This window comes from Dermochelys coriacea, chromosome 6 (assembly GCF_009764565.3).
Source record: "Dermochelys coriacea isolate rDerCor1 chromosome 6, rDerCor1.pri.v4, whole genome shotgun sequence".
Taxonomy (NCBI): Eukaryota; Metazoa; Chordata; order Testudines; family Dermochelyidae; genus Dermochelys; species Dermochelys coriacea.
In genome coordinates this window covers 99,138,491-99,160,325 of record NC_050073.1, presented here as the reverse complement: position 1 = coordinate 99,160,325, position 21,835 = coordinate 99,138,491, and the positions used below count along the sequence as shown (strand labels likewise).

At 43.5% G+C, this 21,835-nt stretch overlaps 1 protein-coding gene across 2 annotated transcripts in view; it reads right to left on the bottom strand.

The window, feature by feature from the left end:
• The window catches only part of RIN3 (Ras and Rab interactor 3), a 117,152-nt gene that overhangs the window by 12,803 nt on the left and 82,514 nt on the right, over positions 1-21,835 (bottom strand). For both annotated transcript variants that reach the window (XM_038408103.2, XM_043516379.1), the window contains exons 6-8: positions 18,732-20,210; positions 15,458-15,766; positions 1,067-1,198 (exon numbers count right to left, since the gene is read on the bottom strand). In XM_038408103.2, the coding sequence (XP_038264031.1) occupies positions 1,067-1,198; positions 15,458-15,766; positions 18,732-20,210 (1,920 nt within the window). The remainder of the gene's footprint in view (positions 1-1,066; positions 1,199-15,457; positions 15,767-18,731; positions 20,211-21,835) is intronic.

Below are 21,835 nucleotides of genomic sequence, written 5' to 3'. Positions count from 1 at the left end.
CTGACCCACTGACCATTACATACAATTTAAAGCAAATGCAAGTTATTTAATCAACAATTAATTTTAAAAAATAGTAAGGGAAAATGGGAAAGGTTAAAAGAAACACATCAACCCGCTCTGTGGCAGGGAACATCACAAACGGTGTCTCTGGAATATCCGGGCAGTTCACAATCTGTTCCTTGCAAGTCCCAGGCCTCCTTCTCAGGCCCCGGCTGTGCTGCAGGGATGCTGTGGGTTGGCCACTCGCTCTGGTGGTGGCCACTCGCTCTCAGGCTCTAAGGGGTAGGACCCTTCTTCCCAGTACCGCCTCCGCCCTGTCGGGGTTACGATCCAAGCCTGGCCTGCAGAGCCCCTTGGTTGAGGCGTCTCCCTGTGCTGGGCCTGCTGCCCAGGGTCCCCCTCGCTCACTCCAGCTGCTTACCGCACCCAGCTCCAGACTGCTCCAGCCCCAGCTGCACCACTCGGTCTCTGCACTGCTGCTGCTGCTGCTCTGCCTCCAGCTCCCTGGGCTGCTTCTTTGGCCCCTCTGGCTCTGGTTGCTGCAGCTCTGCTCCCAGGGCAGCTCTGCTCTCTCTGGGCTGTGCCTCTGGCTTTGGGGCTGCAGCTCTGCTCCCAGGACAGGGTCTGCTCTCTCTGGGCTGCTTTTCTGGTCCCTCTGGATCTGGCACAGCTCTGTTCCCAGCTTACCTTGGGCCCCTGCTTTCCCCTTAGCTCGGCCGTACTCTGTCTGACCCAGGCAAATCCAGCTCACACGGAGGACAGGACCTCCCTGGCCTCCTGACTCTCTGATTAGCCTGCCCACCCTGTCATTCAGGCTGACTTGGAGCATTGGCCTCTCCCCATTCTTCCTGGGGACTATCAATCTCAGGGTCCTGATGTCCCATAGTCCCTTCCCCTTTTAGTACTGGGAGATAGCCAACCAAAACACCTCCACTGAATGTTAGTAAGGGGGCAACAGTCCCCTTACATAGCTAGAACTCTTATCTATTTCACAAACCCTACAGGCGTCCCACAGAGAAATACATAATCATTTCAGAAGAGAACATGAGAGAAGGCTCTTTCTCACCCTCGCCCAGCTGCAGAGCAGGGTCCATGAGCTCCATCATATACTCCACATTCAGAAGCACCTCAGTCAGGTTGCTGCGGGCCAAGACGTACATGAGCACTGGGAGGAAATCATCTGCACCATAAGGCTTCCCTGCAACCAAGAGGAACACACCCAGATGTCAACAGGTTATCCAGAAAGGTGATGGTTCTGATACAGAAGTGCCAACTTCCCATTAGATGACTCCTACATGGACAATTTCCTTTTACGTTACATCAGCTAAAGGGTTCATAGCTAAAAAATGCCAATGAAAGGACACGGAAAATTCTAAAATTAAATAACAGTCAAACAAGAAAAAACACCACCCAACACTAAACCTCAAGCAAAAAATATCAGATTGAAGACTCCTAGTGGGCTCTATTTTACGATTCTTTACCAACTAAAATAAAAAAATGTGTTAGTTATTATGAAACACAAATAAGAGAGAATTGTGGATTGACACAAAGGCTGAATTCTTCTCTCTTGAAGCTGAGTCTGTTGCTGTTCAAAAGTGCAGTACCTGTGGTCTGAGTTGCTCCCATCAGCAGAGTGGATTACAGACTCATGTACCCTTTGGGTTCATCCTCATTCTCTGTATCTGACTATAGAACCAGGGGTTACAACAAAATATGAGACAGACCATGGGGAATAGTGAAAGCAGCATATCAAAGGCAATTCTTAGGGTTGGAATCCTGCTTTCCTGTTCCCTCAGGAGGTGACTATCATACTGTGAGTACTAAATTACAATGGATGCCACAAGGAAGCTGGGAGCCAAGGAGAAGTATTTCTGTATTCAGGGCATTAAGATGTGAAAACAAAGAGCTTTTCTGTAATACTGGTGATTAAACCAGTTCTCAGACTTGGTTTGGAGACCAGTGGCAGAGCCAATAGCAGAGTGAGGCTGAGCAGTGGCAGAGGCAAACATAGTGCCCATATTTAAAAAAAGGGAAGAAGGAGAACCTAGGAAACTACAGACCGGTCAGCCTCACTTCAGTCCCTGGCAAAATCATGGAGCAGGTCCTCAAGGAATCCATTTTGAAGCACTTGAAGGAGAGGAAGGTGATCAGAACCAGACAACATGGATTCACCAAGGGCAAGTCATGCCTGACCAACCTGATTGCCTTCTATGATGAGATAACTGGCTCTGTGGATATGGGGAAAACGGTGGATGTGATATATCTTGACTTTAGCAAAAGCTTTTGACATGGTCTCCCACAGTATTCTTGCCAGCAAGTTAAAGAAGTATGGATTGGATGAATGGACTATAAGATGGATAGAAAGCTGGCTAGATTGTCGGGGTCAACAGGTAGTGATCAACAGCTTGATGTCTAGTTGGCAGCCAGTATCAAGCGGCATGCCCCAGGGGTTTTGTTCAACATCTTTATTAATGATCTGGAGGATGGCGTGGACTACACCCTCAGCAAGTTTGCAGATGACACTAAATTTGGAGGAGAGGTAGATATGCTGAAGGGTAGGGATAGGGTCCAGAGTGACCTAGATAAATTGGAGGATTGGGCCAAAAGAAATCTGATGAGGTTCAGCAAGGACAAGTGCAGAGTCCTGCACTTAGGAAGGAAGAAATCCATGTACTGCTACAGGCTGGGGACCGACAGGCTAAGCAGCAGTTTTGCAGAAAAGGACCTGGGGATTACAGTGGACAAGAAACTGGATACGAGTCAGCAGCGTGCCCTTGTTGCCAAGAAGGCCAACGGCATATTGGGCTGCATTAGTAGGAGCATTGCCCGCAGATTGAGGGAAGTGATTATTCCCCTCTATTCGGCACTGGTGAGGCCATACCCGGAGTATTGTAAAGCACTGGAATGGGTCACCTAGGGAATCTCCACCCTTAGAGGTTTTTCAGGCCCGGCTTAACAAAGCCTTGGCTGGGATGATTTAGTTAGTGTTGGTCCTGCTTTGAGCATGGGATTGGACTAGATGACCTCCTGAGGTCTCTTCCAACCCATATATTCTATGATCCTATGAATAGGCACCTTCCCCCAGCATCTTTTAGGTATATGTGTGATATCTTTTCAAGCACACTTTGCAATTGAAAAATGGCCACCAGTCACTCATTCCACCCACCCCAAATGCCCAGTTGCTCTTAGTTACAAAACCTGGTTCCACTTCTGTTGGAGATGTAGAATCCTGAACTACAGAACTACGATATTGTTATAGCCACTGCACCTTGGAATGAGCTCTCCTCAGAGCTGCTGAGCTAAGCAATGTCAGGCTCAGTAAATATTTGGATGGGATACCTCTAAGGTAAACGCACCTCCTACAGGAAGTGATACTGATCGGGTGAGGATGGTCTTGTGCTTAAAGCATCCATATAGAGAGAGTGAGTCTGTGAAGTGATCCATATTTATGGTATGTAAATCTCTTTGGGATTCTTTAAGATGGAAAAAAAGAAAAGGAGTACTTGTGGCACCTTAGAGACTAACAAAGGTGCCACAAGTACTCCTTTTCTTTTTTGCGAATACAAACTAATACGGCTGTTACTCTGAAACCTGTTATTATTTAAGATGAAAGGTACTATATGTAAATTCTTATCAGTATATATCATTACAGCTCAAAATAGGATCCAAGGAGAAGTTCCATCAGATGAACTACGAAGAACCTGAGGTCAGCATTTTTATCTAGAAGCTGTTCATTTTATTTTGAATTGGCATGCTTTTCGTTCATAGTGTACAGTATATGCATGATAAGGTTGCTTCACAAGTCCATCTTCCAGGACACCCAGATATGTACCGTCTTCATAAACCAAGATCACTTTCAAGCTCATTGTGATCATTCATGGTGCTTGCAATGTTCAGTCATTTTCTCTTTCATGCATCCATGTCATGTCTTGGCTTCATTGGTTTGGGATCAGCCACATATATTTCACTCCTTAATCATTTGTCAGGACTCCAAAAAAAATAATATCAATCCCTGATGTAGCTTTGGTAAGTTACACCAAGGCTGATTTTGGCCCACATTTAGACATCCTTCCATGTAGGGAATAATTTCCTATTTCTCAACTGTTCCCACTGACTTGTTTCAAGTCTTTGCCATGAGTCAGCTTTCCTTATTTGTCATATATAGTTGACATAAGTTCTCCGTTGGCAGAGGAAGATCTTCTGCTGGAGTTTTAAATAAATACAAGCCTAGTTCTTGATAAAAAATGTGACTTTAAAATAAACCAGAAAACGTATCTAATGAGCAGTCAGATGAGTTAAAACAGGGTGCCTGAGGCTGTGACTGTTATATTCACTTCTGAAGCCGTAAATTAGACCAATTTGTACAGAGTTAGCACATATGGTAGAAGGAAACTGGGGCTCTATTCAGTGAAAGTAGAATTAACACTTTCTGTTGTTTAAATGTGCAGTCAGTTAAATGATGTTGCAGGTCCTTAGCCAAACCATAAAAGGGCTTCATTGTTTGATTAGTGTCTGGCTGGATGTTTTATTCATACTGTTACTAAGGCTCATGTTTCTATGAAAGCTTGAGTTGGTTGGCGACACAGGGCCAAATTCATCACTGCCATAAATATTAATCTAATATGAATGTATTAATATTACTGCTATTAAACTATTGTGCAGCTGGGAAAATTACTCAACAGAGACACTGAGTACTGGAAAAATCTCAAGGAGCAGGGCCCTGATTCTGATCTCACATACATCAGAATCAATTAGGAGTAATGTTATCAATGAAGTCACACTGGTTTTACATACAATCAGGCCTCAAGGAGCCTACTGAGCTTCATTTTTTCTGCTCCTTCAAATGCTTTATTTAAGTTCTGAAGTAACTGGTGGACTGAGCTAGACCAGCAGGCCTGGAAACTCAAATTTTCTAGGGAGCCCTAGAAAGATACACTACTGCTGCAACAGTGCAGCCTTCAACCTGTTGCCCCATGTCTCAGCTGAAAGGAGCACTCTTAGGAGGGAGAGGGCAAGTCAGTCTCTATGACCATTCTGTGTCCTCTTCGCTGAGATGCTCAACATAGATATCCGTTTGTGATGTGAACATTTGTCCACTAGGACCTGCACTCAGACTCCTTTCAAAAAGCTCACCAATTGGCTCCCTGGTGGTGTTAACCTGCCAGCTTGGGCTAGACTCAAACCAGGGACATGGATGTGAAAGGTTCTATGTACACTTCCCTGAGCCAGTTAGAGCTGACAGGGGATGATACTCTTCCAGGACTCTTACAGAATCTCTCCATTTCTGTTTTGTTGACTAAGCTGTGGTTTATATTTACAACCAGGCTTTGAGTCAATTATTTTTCATTCTTATCCTATCTCATTTTCATAAGCTGATTTAGCAGCTTTGCTCACTAGTCATTATTATAAACCTCTCTCAATTTTAAGACATAATAGAAATATTATTTGAGAAAGACTTCTGCAGTCCCAGCTGTTTGCATGACTTAATTATTGGAATCCACTCTTTTTTTATTATTATTAATGAGCTCAACTAGGGAGGTTTGTGGCATATGCTCACAATTTGCACATAATCATTGACTTAATTTCAGTCTACCTCTAGGAACACAAGTCCTGATGTCTGAGCTTCCACAACTGCAAATGAAATCAGTGGGAGTTGTAAGCACTTGCTGTGAGGAAACATTGTCTAGGGGCTATGACATTAGCCTTGGACTTAACATGGATTCAAGTCCTTGTTTTGACACAAAGTTCCTGTTGTATCCTGGGCAAGTTACTTAGCCTCTCTGAGCCTCAGTATCCCCACTAGGGATAATAGTACTCCCCTACCTCGCAGAGGTGTTGTGAGGGGCTTAGCTACTACAGTAACAGGGGGGCATATAAGTACTTAAGAAAACACCGTTGAAAATTGGGCTCATGATTTTTTTCATCATATTACTGACTTTGTACTTGATCCAGAAATTTCTCAGCAACTCGTGTGATGCACTGAGCATCCTCATCTCCCAGCGAAGTCAATATTGCTTAGCACCTTGCAGGATAAGGCTCTTCTTGCACCAGGACAGACCAAAAAGATAAACACCAATTCGCCCCCAGTGAAACCCAGTGCATCTCCACTAATTTAAATGGAGTCACGGCAGCTTGGGTCAGTGCTGATTTGGCCCTCTCTATAATGGGCTGATCTCAACCCCTGAGTTCTTTGAAGGAGGACAGATCCAGATGTGTCGGAGCTCAGGCCCATCTCTACTCAACATGGGTGGGGTTTAGATCAAAGGATCAGGTCAGTTCTTTTCTACTCTAACTGGCTCGGCCAGCCTTATCGAAAACATCCAAGTTTAGTTTGTGTCTTTCACAGAAAAAGCTCATTAGCAGCTTGCAGAATTACATCCTGCTGTCACCCCTCCCCCTGCCCCACCTGCTGTCTCGGTGACATTAGGCAAGGGGGTTGCGAGTTCAAGGTGGAATCGTCCCACTCCAAATCGGACTTGTTTGCTTGTTTTCAATGACAGGAAACATTTGTTTCATAAATATTCATAAGAAGCTTAAAATAAGCCTTCTCCTCTGCCACAAACTCATCCTATTACACTCAAGGCAAAGTGTTTGCAACATCAGCGCCTGGCTGTGCTGCAGCGCTTGAATGGAATTGGTATTAATTCAATGTATGGTTTAATGCGATTGGAATTCTGTCCGAGTTTCCATAAATAAATCACATTCATGTATATGCTTCTTCAGTGGATCTTCTGTCCAGCAGGGCTGAGAATCATCATAAGTAGGCTTGGAAGGATTCAATGTTGGTAAACGTTGATTTCATCGTACACACACAAAGTGATGAAAAAAATATTTCCGTCAATAATAACTGTGATCTACAGCTAGGAAAAGTAAGAAAAATGATGCTTATGAACTTCTTAGAGTTTGATTTAGGGATATTTACTTTGTATATTTTGACATGTGATGTTGACAGTTTGTTTTTTAATGGTTATAAACTTTAATATTTTGAATTTCAACATCATCTGTCAAGAAACAATTATTGTTTGACCTCCACATAATTTCATGCGAATATGAAAAACTAAATAGATGAAAATTAAAAAATGCTTAAAAAAACCCAAACAATCTATATTATCCATCAAAAGGATAAAAATCAAATTCTGCCAAGCCTAATCATAATGTAGTAATAATACTTTGCACATATATTGCATCATCCATCCATCCAGTGCTTTCAAGGCATTTTGAAAACACACAGGAATGAAGTCTTACAACATTCTCCTAGGAATGCGGTGCAGAGGGGAGTCCCCAGGGCGGGGGTGTGGGGGGAGAAAGGGGAAAGCTTGGAGAGTGAGTTCATCTTACTCTGACCCTGCAGTGGTGGCTCCTGTCCCATAGGGCTGGACCTGGCTTCCTGCTCTGGGTGTTGCAACCCCACTACTGGACTGGGATTAGGGTTGCGGTGCCAGGGGGGTTGATGCCCCCTGGGCGGGGCACGGAGGAGAAGAAGGCAGACGAGGGAGCGGACACTGGCCATCACCCCCTACGAATGTGGACCCTGAGTGGGTTGCAAAAAAAGACACAATGCAGTTGGTAGGTACCCTTACTAAAATGTTTGGGAACCACTGCTTTAATTTACAGGTCATAGGCATCAATTCATATTGGCACTTTTAACTGAAAGTAGCAATTGTCCCATATGAGATAAAGGATACTCTCCAATCCACCAGCTCTCATTAACAGTACCCTCACACAACATCTTCTGCCAGGCCTCTGTCCACTACAAGGCAAAACTTATACATGGCATTATTCTCTCCTGGTAAGCAACATGTGATAGTGAGCAACATACAGGAGCCTCTTGGATTCACTGTAAACAGATTCTAGAATCGCTTCTGTTGATGCTGATGCCTCCAATGCTTAAATCCTCTTTCAAATACATAGACAGTAGCTCAGCTATGCTACTCACATTTCTCCCTTGCTCAGTGGCACATGCCACTATCAACTCAGAACCCTACGTAAAAAGCAAATGGACAGGGTGCAACTAATGTTCATCGGATTGGTTGGTTTTACAGGAGACAACAAAACTTATTCCAAAAACAGGGAGAGGAAAGGTTTCTAATACAATATAACCTTACTACGCTCTTGTTCTTTTCAACCTAAAAGCACAGTATGTGTGAGTCATACTAATGGTACAAAGCACAGAATCCTACACATGAGGACTATTAAATTCACCTAGTCCATCCCCCAAGCCAGTGCAGATTTGTTCCTGGAAGTATATGATCCAGTGCTTGTTCAGTCCAATTTTAGGTGACTCAAATGAGGAAGCATCCAGCACTTCCCCTCAGAGATTATTCCATATGTGAATAGACCTAACTGTTAGAAAATTGTTCCTTTATTCCTTGGACCACTCTAAATGATTGCTCTCCCCAGCGTTGGCATTTCCAGCTTTCATATGCTTGCAGACTTCGTAGTCATTGTCTGATTAATCTATACCACCTTAGCTCTTTCAATATTTCTCTCTATACCAGTCCCTGTAGCTCCTTATTCTTTGTTCTTCCTTCATTTCGCTCCTACATACCAACATCTTTCAGGCACCAAGGTGCCTAGAACTTATCAGAGTGCTCTAGTTGTGGTCCCATCAGTTCCTTATAGCAAAGGACTGTCATCTCTTTGCTCCATAGCACATTGCATATTTCTGTCTCACTATCACCCCAGATCTGTATTACATTTCATAGTCCATATGAGAAGAGTTTGAAACATTTTGATCTTACAGCAGATCAGGCCCTTCATGTTTTGTTAGCGGAAAGGATCTATGCTAGAAAAATGACACAGGGTAAAACAGAATGGGGAAGTTGCAAGCTTCTTCCAAGCACACAGGGCACATGTGTTATGAGTATTATCCTGCTCTCATTATGTGCCCAGTTGTCTCTGAAGGAGGCAGCCGGTGGCGTGTCTACAAATCCTAGAGCAGACTTAACCAATTTGTAGAGTCCCTCATCAGGGGCTAAAATTGCTGTTTACAACCTACATCCAACTATAGCCATAACTAGAACTGGTACCCACATGGTGCACTGACAGCAGCCCTGCTAAGGAGATATGAGCTCCAGGCTACTCTTTGCAGCTCTTACAGCTTGTTGTGCCTTCCGGGATGAAGCTGACTTCCCCATCCTAATGAAATTCCTTACACTGTGAGAGCTAGTGCCACAGTTAACATGAAGGGCTCTTTTCCCAGCCACCATGGACGCACACAGTGTGAGTGATATTTTACATTATCCATTAGACTGTGGCACTGTTTAATTTGCTATTTTTAAGATATAACCTTGCGAAGTATGTGTCTGATACACACCCTCAGCATAACAAGAAGAGCAGGAAGAGATTGCATTAGAGGCCAAAATCTGCTTCTCAGAGCCTTTTCCTGCACATTATTGTTATTTACAGGATTGTTATTTTTGGATCGTAAGCTCTTTGAGGCTAGGTCCATCACCTACTAAACGTTTGTACAGCTGGTTGAGGCTCCTAAGTGCTGCCAAATTGAAATGTAATATTTTTATTGCAATAAAACCCAAAGGCCTCAGTCAGATCTGTCACCCTGTTGCACTGGCCACTGTATAAACATATATGAAGACATGGGGCTACCCATGGTTCCTACCCTGTAAAGCTTGCAATCTAATCTGACCAGTGAGATGTGAAGGCGGGGAGGCAGAGGAATACAGTGATATATAGACAAATGTAGATGTGCAATTTGTAAAAAAATTGATATAAATAGACCTAGCCATAATTAATTGGCTGATTTCTCACCAGCATTGTAGCAGAGGTGCATCTTGAGGAGGAATTTGGAGGAGGAGCGGGTAGTGGCCCGATGGATCAGTTCTGTGCATAAAGGTCAGAGTAAAAGGTGCAGAGATGCTTGCTCATGAAGCTGACAAATGGGCAGAGAAGGCATGTGGGTGGAGTGGAGGAGGTAGGGAGGACATGATGAGACACAAGAGCAGACAAGTAAGGAGGGGCAGAATTGCAGAGGGCCTGGGAAATGAGAACAAGAAGCTTGACCTTGATGCGGTAAAACTGGTGGAGCCAACAGAGAGATTCAAGGAAGAGGGTGTGTGACAGGGTGTGTGTACCCCACGCAGGTTCGGAATGGGCCTAAGAGACCAATTGACATACAGAGTTGTGCCTGGAGAGTGGGACAGGCTTAACTGAGAATGAGGCCCAGCTAAGCAGGTGCTGGGAGAGGACTATAAACAGAAGAAGTTGAGAGCAAAAGGAGGCTGCAGTTATTCTCTCGGACTAGAGCAGGGCAGGATATATAAAAATCAATTAGTATTTTTGAAAAAAAAATTAAACATCCAATTTTTTAATTTAAGGGGTTTTGAATTTAATTCAGATAGTTTGATTTTATTATCTAAATGATAATAAGATTTTCTTTTTTAAAAAGAAACCTGTTTAACATGAAATCTGAATTTAATACAAAATATGTTAAGGCTTAAATTTATTATAATCTCTTAACACATTTAAGAAATAAGCTGACGCTATGAGCCTATCTTGAAGCTAAAGGCTGCTTTTCTATATAAAGAATGAATCGGGGGAAAAAAATTAACTTTCAAGGTCAAGCTTTATAAATATGGCAGAACAGGCCATGTACAGTATTAAGTGCTTGATCCTGTGAGGGGCCCAGGGGCTGTGCTACTGGGGGCAAGAGACTGGCAAAGTCATAACAGGCAATGGACCTGGCCTCTGACTCAAGGAGACTCCATCATGTGATCTCACTAGGTAGCAAAAAGATGTACCAAATCTAGTGTAAAAGGTCTATCTAGTTATATGTCAACAATGTTTTAACGATTATATTGACCAATGAGAAAGTACCTTTCTTTAGAAAATAACTGAAGTACAAATAGAAAAGTTGATTCAAATCAATTATTTAAATCATTATTTAAATCACCCTGATTTAAATCAGTCCACCCTAGAGAAGGAAGAGACTGGGAGGATCATGGAAGAAGCCAAGGGGAACAGTTGGTCCTGGGATCCTCTCCTAAATAGAAAAGTGTGGCAGGAGGCTAGGGGAGAGACAGCAGAGTAGAGCAGGCTCTGGAGGGAAGGCCTGACAAAACAGCAGGAACTGAATTTACAGGGAGAGAGCCCTGGGAGGCGTCCAGTGGAGGCATGAAAGGTCAAGCCCAAAAAGGGCAGAAGAGATTTTAAGCCTGTGCTTTTCAGTTTGGGATTTTGTTGAGGCATTCCAGGGAAGGTCCTGGAGTGCACCAGCCATGACAGAAGGGTGACCCTACAGAGGTGGCAGCAGGAGAGAAGGCCCGAGAAAGGCTGGTTAGGAAGAACCAAAGGAAGGCAACAGCAAGGAGTTGTCACTGCTGGATTGTGGTGTAGTGGGCAGGCCTGGGTTCCCCTACCAGCCACTGGTATGGTGGCATGAGGCTGGAGGTGGGGACAAGGATGACAGAGAGCCCTGAGAAAAGGGAGTGAAGACCACAGGCTGAAGACACGATACAAGGTCTTGGACACTGGTTTGTTGGACTTTTTATTACCCCAGAAGGGATGGACTTAAATCATGATCTGGCTGGTGAGGTGAGGCATAAGAAGAGGCGGACCACCAGAGGACCAGCACAGCCATGGCAAGGGGCGCCAGAGGGGGGAGAACCAGTACACCATGCCAGGCCACAAGGAGTTGCTTCAGCGGTAAGCCCTGCCTCTTCACAGGGTGGTATGGTTAAAGGAATGGGCAAGGAAGGTGGAACTTGTCTTAGCTATTCCTTGTACTGGTCTGAAAATAGTGGATCAGATCCATAGCTCCCTTGACTTAAAGTCAAGGGAGCTATTCCAGTTTTCACCAGATGAGGATCTATCCCATTGTGTTTAAATTCTAAACATAGCAAGTAGGACTTTGGGGAATTTAACTGCAGCAAACTTACTGTGCATTTTTATTGTGTACGTTCAAGTTAAACTTTTGACATCAGGTTAAAACTCTCTGACAAGTCTGCATATATGTGGGCTGAACAACATTTTCTGCCAGGACACATCCCCCTATTTCCACCTCACACATTTGTCTTCCTTGCTTCAGCAGCGAGAAAGCTGGAGACACTACGTTTCTGCTCTGCAGTTATAACTTGAGGAATAATTAGGAACTGTCCTGGGTTGTTGTTGATTTTTATGAACAAATAAGGAATGGGGATTCACAGTTTTTAGAATTACTGTCGTGAATGTTGAAAGGGTCATGAAACTTCTAAGACAGGCTGGGCTGACCTATGTATACACTGAAATCTCATCTTAAGAAACTGGGAATTCAGGTTAAACTGAGCCGTCTACACTGGCCTCCTACCTTGGGCTTACACATTCCTCTCTTACCATGCATATAGGGGTTCTATCTTGGTTTTGATTACAGCTCTGTGAAATTATCACAATCCAGCTGAAAAAACACAAAAATGCCCTGGCCTGGGTTTTGATAGAGGTGAACCTCAGCTACTGGATTTGGTTCCGAACTTCCCCAGACTTCACAGGTGTGAAGCTTCAGAGTTCTGGGTTGAATTCCCACTGCAAACTCTGGAGACATATAATGTGTTCCTCTCTGGGCTCATCTCTAGTTTTAATGCAACCTTGTATGTGCATCAAAAACTTAAGAAATTGGTAGTTTTGCAGGGTTATGACACAAAATCAGGTGGACCTTGGTGTAATTGTGTTTTATCGTGAAATATTAGGTAGATTCTCAGGCCTGACTTGTCCCTGAATTAGTACAAAGGAAATGCAGCCAGCTGGGGCAGTCACACCAGATAGTGTCATTAGTTACTGTTATTCTACAGTTACCATTCTTGTCACAGCTAGACTTTTGTCTTTTTGGCACAGGGAAAGGTTGGACTGGGACTCCATCTGCTCTGCAATTGGAAGAGATGGGAACTTACTGATTCAGTGATGAGCAAAAGGAGCTTAATGAAGTGCAGATAATTATACAGGAAGCTGAGCACAGAGTGTACTCTTCCTATGTGAAGAATACTGCCTGGACTTGAAGCTGGCTCAAAGAATGAGAGGGATTGGGTTCCTATTCTCTGGGTGATTAGGAGGGCTACAGAGAATTCCCAGCACAGTGAAATCTGGTTCTGAACAGCCGAAAGCACTTCATTACATTTATGACTAGAGCTGTTTGGGAATTTTCCACTGGAATGATTTTTTGACGGAAAATGCAGTTTCAGCAAAATTTTTGCCAAAAAATGTTGAATTGCTGTTAGAAAAATCAAAATGAAATATTTTGTTTCAGGTTTGACCTGAATTGGAATATTTTGTTTTGTTGAGCTAGCCCAAAAATGCTTAGATCAGAATCAGTTCTACAAAACATTAAACTGCCTTTCCCAATCAGCTCATTGCCTTATGAAAGTTGTAATTTAGACCCCAACTCTCTTCTATGGACTAGACTCCCTGGAGGATTATATCTGTTATAATGCAACATGGATTTCCCTCTGACCTACTGTATGGCATATTATGGGAGCCACATGAATCTGGGTGCATTATGGGAGATATATTCCAGCCAGGGACCTAGTCCCTGGGGAGAATGGGACCATCAGTTTTCGAAACTACAGCTCCCATGAGGCAATGAGCTGAACTGGGAAATATAGTGTAAATGTTATGTAGAACTGATTTGAAATTTCAGTTAAACAAACCAAAATGAAACACTTCAATTTCAGGAATGTCAAAATGTTGTGTTTTGTTTTGATTAAAAATCTTAAAACAAAAGTTTCAATATTTTCAAATCAAATATTTTCAAAATTTCCATTCCATGACAAATTTTGAATTTTTGATCTTTGAGGCAAAAACAAATGTTGAAATATCAGAATGGCCTGTGGGACAGAAATTCTGAATTTCGCATAGCTCTAGTTATATATGAGAAGCAATGCACAAGAATCACATGGAGATTATGCCAGATATGTGGCACTTAGGCCAGTCAATTCAAAATGTATCTTTAAGACTAAAATGATGATGAATTTTCTTAATGTTCAGTGCTGTGTATTCCACCACAATGTGTCCAAACATATTTTATTACATTTAAAATCTGTCTTGATAGGATAGATACACTAGAGAAATGCAATAATGGTTTTCTAAGCCTACTGAAGCAATCATGAAATAGTAACAAACAATATTAACACTTTGCACCTACACAATGTCCTGGGGGCATCCTCTGCACATTTCAGCCAAGGTTTTGGAAAGACAAAACCCAAGAGATGTTCCCCAGAGAAGCCTTCTCAGGTTTTACACTTAGTCCAGTGCATTATGGGACAGGACTTTGGGGAGAGCTATGTGAATACTTGTGACAATTTAGGAAATCTGTCTGGACAACTTAAGAATTCTGGTTGTTGTTATGAAATTATTATACAGTTGTTACTATGAAAATTGCAGTATCATGAATGTCTCTGTGTCTCTGTGTATCCACCACTGCTGACAAACCTTTCAACATGTACCTCCCAAACGAGGGACAATGGTGAGCTGCTAATATGCAACAACTACCTCTTTGGGTGAAGTTCTTTGGGACAGTGGGTTTGCTCTTGCTGGGAGAAAATACTTCCTCCTCTTATCTGAAAGGCGTGAGGAAGTGGAGAGAGTGTAACTTTCCCACGCAGGACAAAGAGACAGAGGTGACAAAACAGAAGGTTATAAAAGGAAGACTCACATGGAATCACACAGGAAGTTTGGAAAGGAGAGAGGAAGGGGACAGATCAACCAAGGTCAGAGTAGGCAAACTGGGGGAGAAGGCTCCATGTTTCAGAACCCAAGTCATGCACTGCAACAGAAGATCCCCGAATGGCACTAGGGGACCCTAACCCCAGCCCAAGGAATGGTCTGGAATTATGAGGAAACTGAGGCAGGGAAATGCATGCCGGATTTATTATTTTTGTACAGATCTCTGTATTTCCTGTTCTATTAAAGAAAGAGCAATGGGGGAAGTCTGAGGGGTCAGTGCTTCCAGAAACTGGACATTGCACTATGTAGAAGATCTGTACTTCAAGAGTGCACCAAGAGGCCCTAAGACAGTGCCAGTGCCCAGGCTCCATTCAGATTCTAGAGGCTTAAAATACATGGTATCCAACAGCTGGATCCCCATACAGCAGACTCCTGAGGGCCAAGAGGAAGCACTAGAATGGACCCGTGACACTTGTGCAGGACAGACATGATGATCAATGAAGCTTATAGTCATGGACTCCATTATCAGTGCTTTGATTCAAAGAACATTGACTCACTTGGGATACATCTTATAACATCTTCTATTTGAGCATCTCAGAGTACTTCGCAAACATTAACTGATTAAGTCTAAACATACCTCCATGAAAGAGTTATGGTAAACATACTAGCCACCAAGTTCACTATCAAACCAAATTCATTCCATGTAACTGCAACAAAACCCTTAGTTCCTTGGGCACCATAGCCATGAAAAAAGCAAAGCAGAAATGAAGTGGACAGGGAGAGCAAATGTTTTAATAGATCTCTACTGTACCTGGGTTTCCCTGAGCCATGGAGTCATAGATGAGTTTGCAGGATTTCAGCAGGGTGCTAATCTTCTTCTCTGGGGAGTAGGACTTGTGCATGGTTGTAAACTTGTGAAGGATTTTTTCCAGCACAACAGTTTCAGGCACGCTGGTGGTGACACCCAGGTCAGTGGTGGTTGTGTTCTGTATGACCAACTGGTTCTCTTTCAGCAGCTGTAAGGATCCATCTTTGTTGTGGATGTCCCTTAAGTAGGAATCGATGGCATCTTTTAAAGGTTTCAGGACACATTTGTACAGTGCTGACTCAATAATCACTTCTGCTTAGGAAGGGGAGAGGGGAATAAGAGAACATGGGATCCAAGAAAAAAAATTAACTTAGTAGCACAGATGCATCCCTAGACCAACCTAGTGCAACTCCCATGCAACCTGGGCCACGTCATCAGCAAATTTAAAGGGCAGTGTCAGTTACAAGTGGGGTGCAAATAAATGCAGTTGGTCAAGTAGTGTCATTTGCATCAAGTTGGCATTCAGTAGGTGTGCCACAAGTAGTCTACACACCAAAGGGGCAGAAATTGGTGCGGGAGGTTTAACTATACCCACCACAGATTATGGGCAGGGTTTGACCAGAGCACAGTATCAAAACTAGACTTCTACCAGTTGAACTAAAGGAGTAACTCCATTAACCAGAAGTAGTAGTGTGACACACATTTTACAAGTGCATTACTATCCCGTAACAGGACAGCCAACTAGGGGGAAGTGTAAAGTAAAGCAGAACCCCACTTTCCCATACCGCTCTTAGTTGCTTTTCCTCTAATAACTCTGCTTTTCTAGACCCTTGTTGTGTAGGTTACGCTAACTTACTGATATGTAGTAATTTACATCACATTTTACGTCATCTGTGAATATGGCCCATGAATTCTATTTCCTAACACTTGCTTGACATTCATCAGGAGAAAAAAAACACCCAGACGACAGCAAGCTTGAGAAACTACAGGAAACTGCATTACGCCTGTTGCCTACTACAATAATATGGTTCAATGGCACTGCAGAAGAGTGCAACCACTCAGACAGGGAGCAATGAAAATATGGCAGTTATGTTTATGGGCATGACATGCAGCTCTTTTAAAGAATCTGCTACAGGTTACATGGGAGACAATTAATCTGTGTGCATGAGCGGCTTGTCTGGAGAGGAATCAGAGCCTGAAAACTTTTCCCATGGAAATCCCCACTGCCCTCAATAGAGCTATCCCTGGCCAAGTTTAACCTGTGAAGAGTTTGCTGACTTTGGGTCAAATCCTCCTCTCTCTGGTCTGAAGGAATAGAGCCCATCGTCCAACCACAAGTGGGGGGAGGCATGGAAGAAGGGAGTTCTGTTTCTGCAGCATTGCATTTCCAGCCATAACAAAACAGATTCCTCCTCTAAGTGAGCATTAACTTAAGCAGGTAACTCTCCACGCTCTGAACCTCTCCCCATCTCCAAGGATGGGGGTTCCAGGGCAGTGACTAGTGGGGACCCTGCAGACAAAGAAACAAAGGAGTTCAGGTGGAGCTCTGAGGCAGGATAGAGGCTCAGAGCCTCCATCTGATGGTCCTAGCTTTTGATGGAACTCAGGGGATGTGTGGGTTATTTAAGATGACGTCTGTGACTGTTCTGAAAGTGATGGTGCTACATGTAAACCAAACTCACAGTGGAAAGAAGAAAACTTTCACCATTTTCAGCTTCCTCTACAGGAATAACCCACAATGAAGCCAGCATTTGGAGAATGAGAACTGTAGCCATACACCAGAACTCATGGAGTTGTCTTCACTTCTAAAAAAGCTGTGGCTTTTACTGCAGGGTAACTAATGCTTGCAAACTATCCTGAGGTAAAAACACAATGAAGACCAGGCACTTTAGTTTTACCACAAGATATACTCACTGAGTTCAACCTATGTCCTTGTCTGGGGCTGACCTCACAAAATTTACCTCATGGTAAAACTAATGTGCCTTGTCTTCAGTGTGTTTTTGAGATAGCTTACATGTGCTAACTATGCTGAGGTAAAAACAAAAATAAAAAGGAAAAAACCCACATCTTTTTTAGCAGTGAAGATATGAAGATCAGTCACCTTCTACTTTATGGTTAGGTTTTGGTCTGTTTATTCACTTCAAGGTCTGTCTTAACAATGAATATAATTTGCTGATGTTCATTAGTCTGCCTGCAACCCTGGATTTTAGCTTTTGCAGCATCAAAGCTTTGACTTTTGGGGAAGTATAGGCTAGATGTCCAGAGAGAAAGAGAGAGAGAGAGAGAGAGAAGACAGGACTGCAGGATGTCAGTCACCATTAAATGGTATCAGGTCAAATGCCTTACCTGGGGGTACTGAATAAAGAGGCTCATGTCCTGTCCAGATATGCAGATCAGGAGTGATTAAAAACCAAGATAATATTACAACATAGGTGCTTCTTAAAGCAATGCTCAAGTTCTCAGGGTAGCCAGCAGGCCTTCCACTAACTGTCACAGCACAGAAATAGGGTGTGTGATTTTGCATCTGCACATATTTGCATGAGATAAAGATTTTACAGCTCTTTGTACTGCTCCCACAAATAAGCTCTAAACTACTGCAGATCTTTGTACAGAGGCCACTTGCACAATATTCTCCAGAAATTTTAAATTAAAATCTCTGTATTGTTAACAAAGTTATTCCCCTTGAACAGAAACTGTGATTGAGGTAAAAATGAGACAAGTGCTATATTTTGGGGTTAGGGCTGCCAGTGCAGCTCCAGTGTTCTTAGTAGTTGTGGCACATGGAGCAAGAATTCATGGTTTCTGCCTTTGAAAACAAACCATAATCTTGCCTTTCCCAGCTAATGTTCAGCTGCTAATACCTGAAATGGATGTCAGAGGTGGGGCAAAATTCTGCTTCCAGAGCTTCACTCTATGTTTTACTTTGACTGGACCTTCTCAAGACATGGAGGTCCACAAAGAGTAGAACTTTGTAGCAGAGATCTGCTTTGTGGACCTTGTAGCTGCAGACAGAGCTTTTTGTGGAGCTTAGGAAAGATTATGCTTGGTCAGTTGAATCTCTCTCTTAAAGCAATTTTGTTTGAGTTTTTTTTATTGGTCTCCAGAGTTTCAATACTGCTACCCTGAATGCAGCCAATCTGAGAGCAGCTTTAGCCCACAGCATTTACATTTCATCAGGCATCTAACAATTTTATAAGGAAAAACTTTTCTTCGTGTCACCACTACCCCCAAACTTCTAGAAATCCTCCCCCTGAAAAGAGTAAAATGTGGGCATTACCTAATTGTTCTTCTTTATAAACAGATGGATCTATGAGAGATTTCAGCTCTGTACTTTGTATTAAATAACTCTTCAGCTGAGTCATCATCATTCGAATTTCTTGTAGCATCTCTGTGCTGGAACTCTGTTTCGCCATCATCTCTAAACTGTAGACTTTATAGTCCTGCACCAAATTGCCAAAGTAAGAGTCCTTGTCCTGCGACAGCTCGACAATCTTCTTCTGCAGCTTTCTGTCAGCAGATAAGAAGACTGTGAAGACATTCGTTAGGCTTACAAAGGAAAGCCTGTGCTTGGCCTTGCCCAAGATTACAGAATGTGTCTTTTTAATGGAAGGGCTGCTCAGTTGCTCTAGGTCATCCTCCGTGCTGCTTGTGGAGTAAGAATCAGGCTCAGAAGCAGAGGTCTGAGCCACTGCATTACTTCCTGGACAGTCCAATGAGGTATGAGAACCTTTAAGTTCAGATGAGCTAAGAGATTTACAGCTTGCATCTGATTCATCCTGAGTGTGTTGGCAGGTGGCATCACCTCCTGGCTGTGGACTGTCCTTGGCTGAAGACTGTGCATTGTGTGTGTCTGGTTCTGCAATGTTTATTTGTCTCGAGTGGCAGGAGCTGGAAGCAGTCAGCAGCCGAGAAATCCTCTTCTTTCTTGGTGGTGGGACAGGGGGCACCTTTATGATTGCCATGGGCTTCCTCTGTAGCTCAGTCAAGTTCTCTTTTTCTGCAGCTTTGGGCTTTGGTTCCTGGCACTCTGATGTGGCTCTCTTAGTAACAGCAACAGGCATTTTTACTGTCTTTTTGCACTGAGGATCATTGTTCTCTGTACGAACATCCCGTTCTTCTTGTGTCTGTTCCCCTTTCTGCATTTCACATTTTCCAGGCTTACCAAGGCAGCTCTCTTCTGAAGCTCTTTCAGACAGCCGCCTCCTTGGAGGTATGGAGGGAAGAGCACATTTCTGAGGGACGGCTGATGATGGGGCACTGGATGAGTAGGGTTCTTTTCCTTTTTCTTCCTTATCTTTACTGCCCTCAATTTTCATTTCCTTAATGCTCTTCCTCAGTTGCTGAAGAAGCAGCTGGTCCTCTTCACAGGCAGTCATGGAATCCTTAGATAGCTTTTCAGGTGGCTTCAGAACTTGACTGTGAGGAAGAGAAGGAGGTGGAGGGCGACGGTGAGGAGACCTCTTAGGATTTGGTGTGGTTGCACTACAGTGATCAGCGCTTGCACTGGAGCTCTTGTAAGGAGGTACATCTGGAGGAAGAGGATTGCTGCACTCCTCTATAAAAATAGGATTCACAAACCACAGCTTGTCATTTCCTATTGACAGCTCAATTTCACATGAACAGTGGTTTGAGCTACTTGCAAATTGCTGGCTAGACCTTAGATTGTTCATCTGGGCAGTTCTGAGGGCAGAGTCTTTCACAGGCTGGGAAATCCCCCCTCCTGTTCTTCTGTGGTTTAAAGAGGAGTCCCAGAAGCCTGTAAAAAAATAACAGAATGAGACAAAGCCCTGAGAGAATATTATCATGTCTAACAGGATATGGGAAAACTACTTTGTATCAAAAGAAGTGATGCAAACTTTGACCCCAAATCCAGACTGGACCCAACCCCCTTAGGGGTTCAAACTCAGATGCTAGGAAAAAAACAGAAATTTCACTAGAAAAGTGTTCACAGTCCAACTGTCAGAAGCTTATCCAATGAGAACCATTGACCTGATGTGGTTTGTCCATTGCTAAGTCTGAAGGCAATAGAAGCAATTAAAATAAAGTAGGTATGCCCCCTACTGTGGTCATTGTCCTCAAAATATACCAATAACCTTAGATAACTAAGGAAGAAGGGGGCATGACAGGGATGGGTGGAGGGTGGGCATGGTGGAGCCGAGTTTCCCTACTCCAGGGCAGAAGTTAGAGCAGACCACCTGCTACTCTAATTCCATCATTGCCAAGGGGCCAAGACTCAGAGAGCTGGAGCATAGGATCAGATTGGATCAGACCCATGTCCAAACAATCCAGTATCCTGACAGTGGCCAGCACTTGCTGTTTCAGAGGAAAGTATAAGAACCCTGCACATGTGGCATAATCTGCCCCATGCATTTGGTTTCATCCTGGTCTCCAACAGTTGAAGATTAGCTAAACCCTGAAGCATGTGGATTCCTATCCCTTCTGCAAGCTGTTGTTAGCATTAACTATTTCACTCTGGGTATTCCTGTTATGCATAGAATGCCCGATCCGTCTTTGAATCTTGCATTGAAACTGGCTCTCTGCTCAACTCTGCCACTGCAGCTCATGGAAGCAAAACAGAGCCTGGAGAATTATGTGTATTGCTTTAAGGCGTTAGACCAAGTATCAGAGAACAGTTAAAATAGTTCAGTGCCACCTACACCTGATTGGAAGAGAAGCCATTGCTTCAGATGCAAGTGACTTTGGCACACTGAAAACCTGTCTTCAGTAAGTGTTTGTATACAAAAAAGGATTTAAGTGTTTGCGTTTGTAAGTGTTTTATAAGAATTTTTAGCATCAAATTTAATCTTTGATGGGATTCACATTCTCTCTGAGATAAATACTCAGTTACTTGTATTAAAAGGCCACATAGCTTAAGAGACCACTTGTTTTTAGTCCTTTGTGTAGTTGCTCAGTACAGGTTTCACTGTATTCCCTATAGCAGTGTTTCCCAAACTTGGGACGCCGCTTGTTCAGGGAAAGCCCCTGGCGGGCCGGGCCAGTTTGTTTACAGCAGGTTCAGCTGATCGCGACTCCCATTGGCCTCGGTTCGCCCCCATGGGGGCTGCAGGAAGTGGCATGGGCAGAGGGACGTACTGGCTGCCGTTTCCTGAGCCCCCATTGGCCGGGCACAGTGAACCGCGGCCAGTGGGAGCCGCGATCGGCCAAATCTGAGGACGCAGCAGGTAAACAAACCAGCCGGGCCCACCAGGGGCTTTCCCTGGACAAGCGGCATCCCAAGTTTGGGAAACACTGCCCTATAGGAAGTATCATGAAGCACAGGGACTACTGCAAATCCCTTATCTATTGATCTAAGGAAAAAATGACACTTGTTTGTAAGGGCACCCACTATACAGCCTATGCACTCAGGAATCCAACACCCAA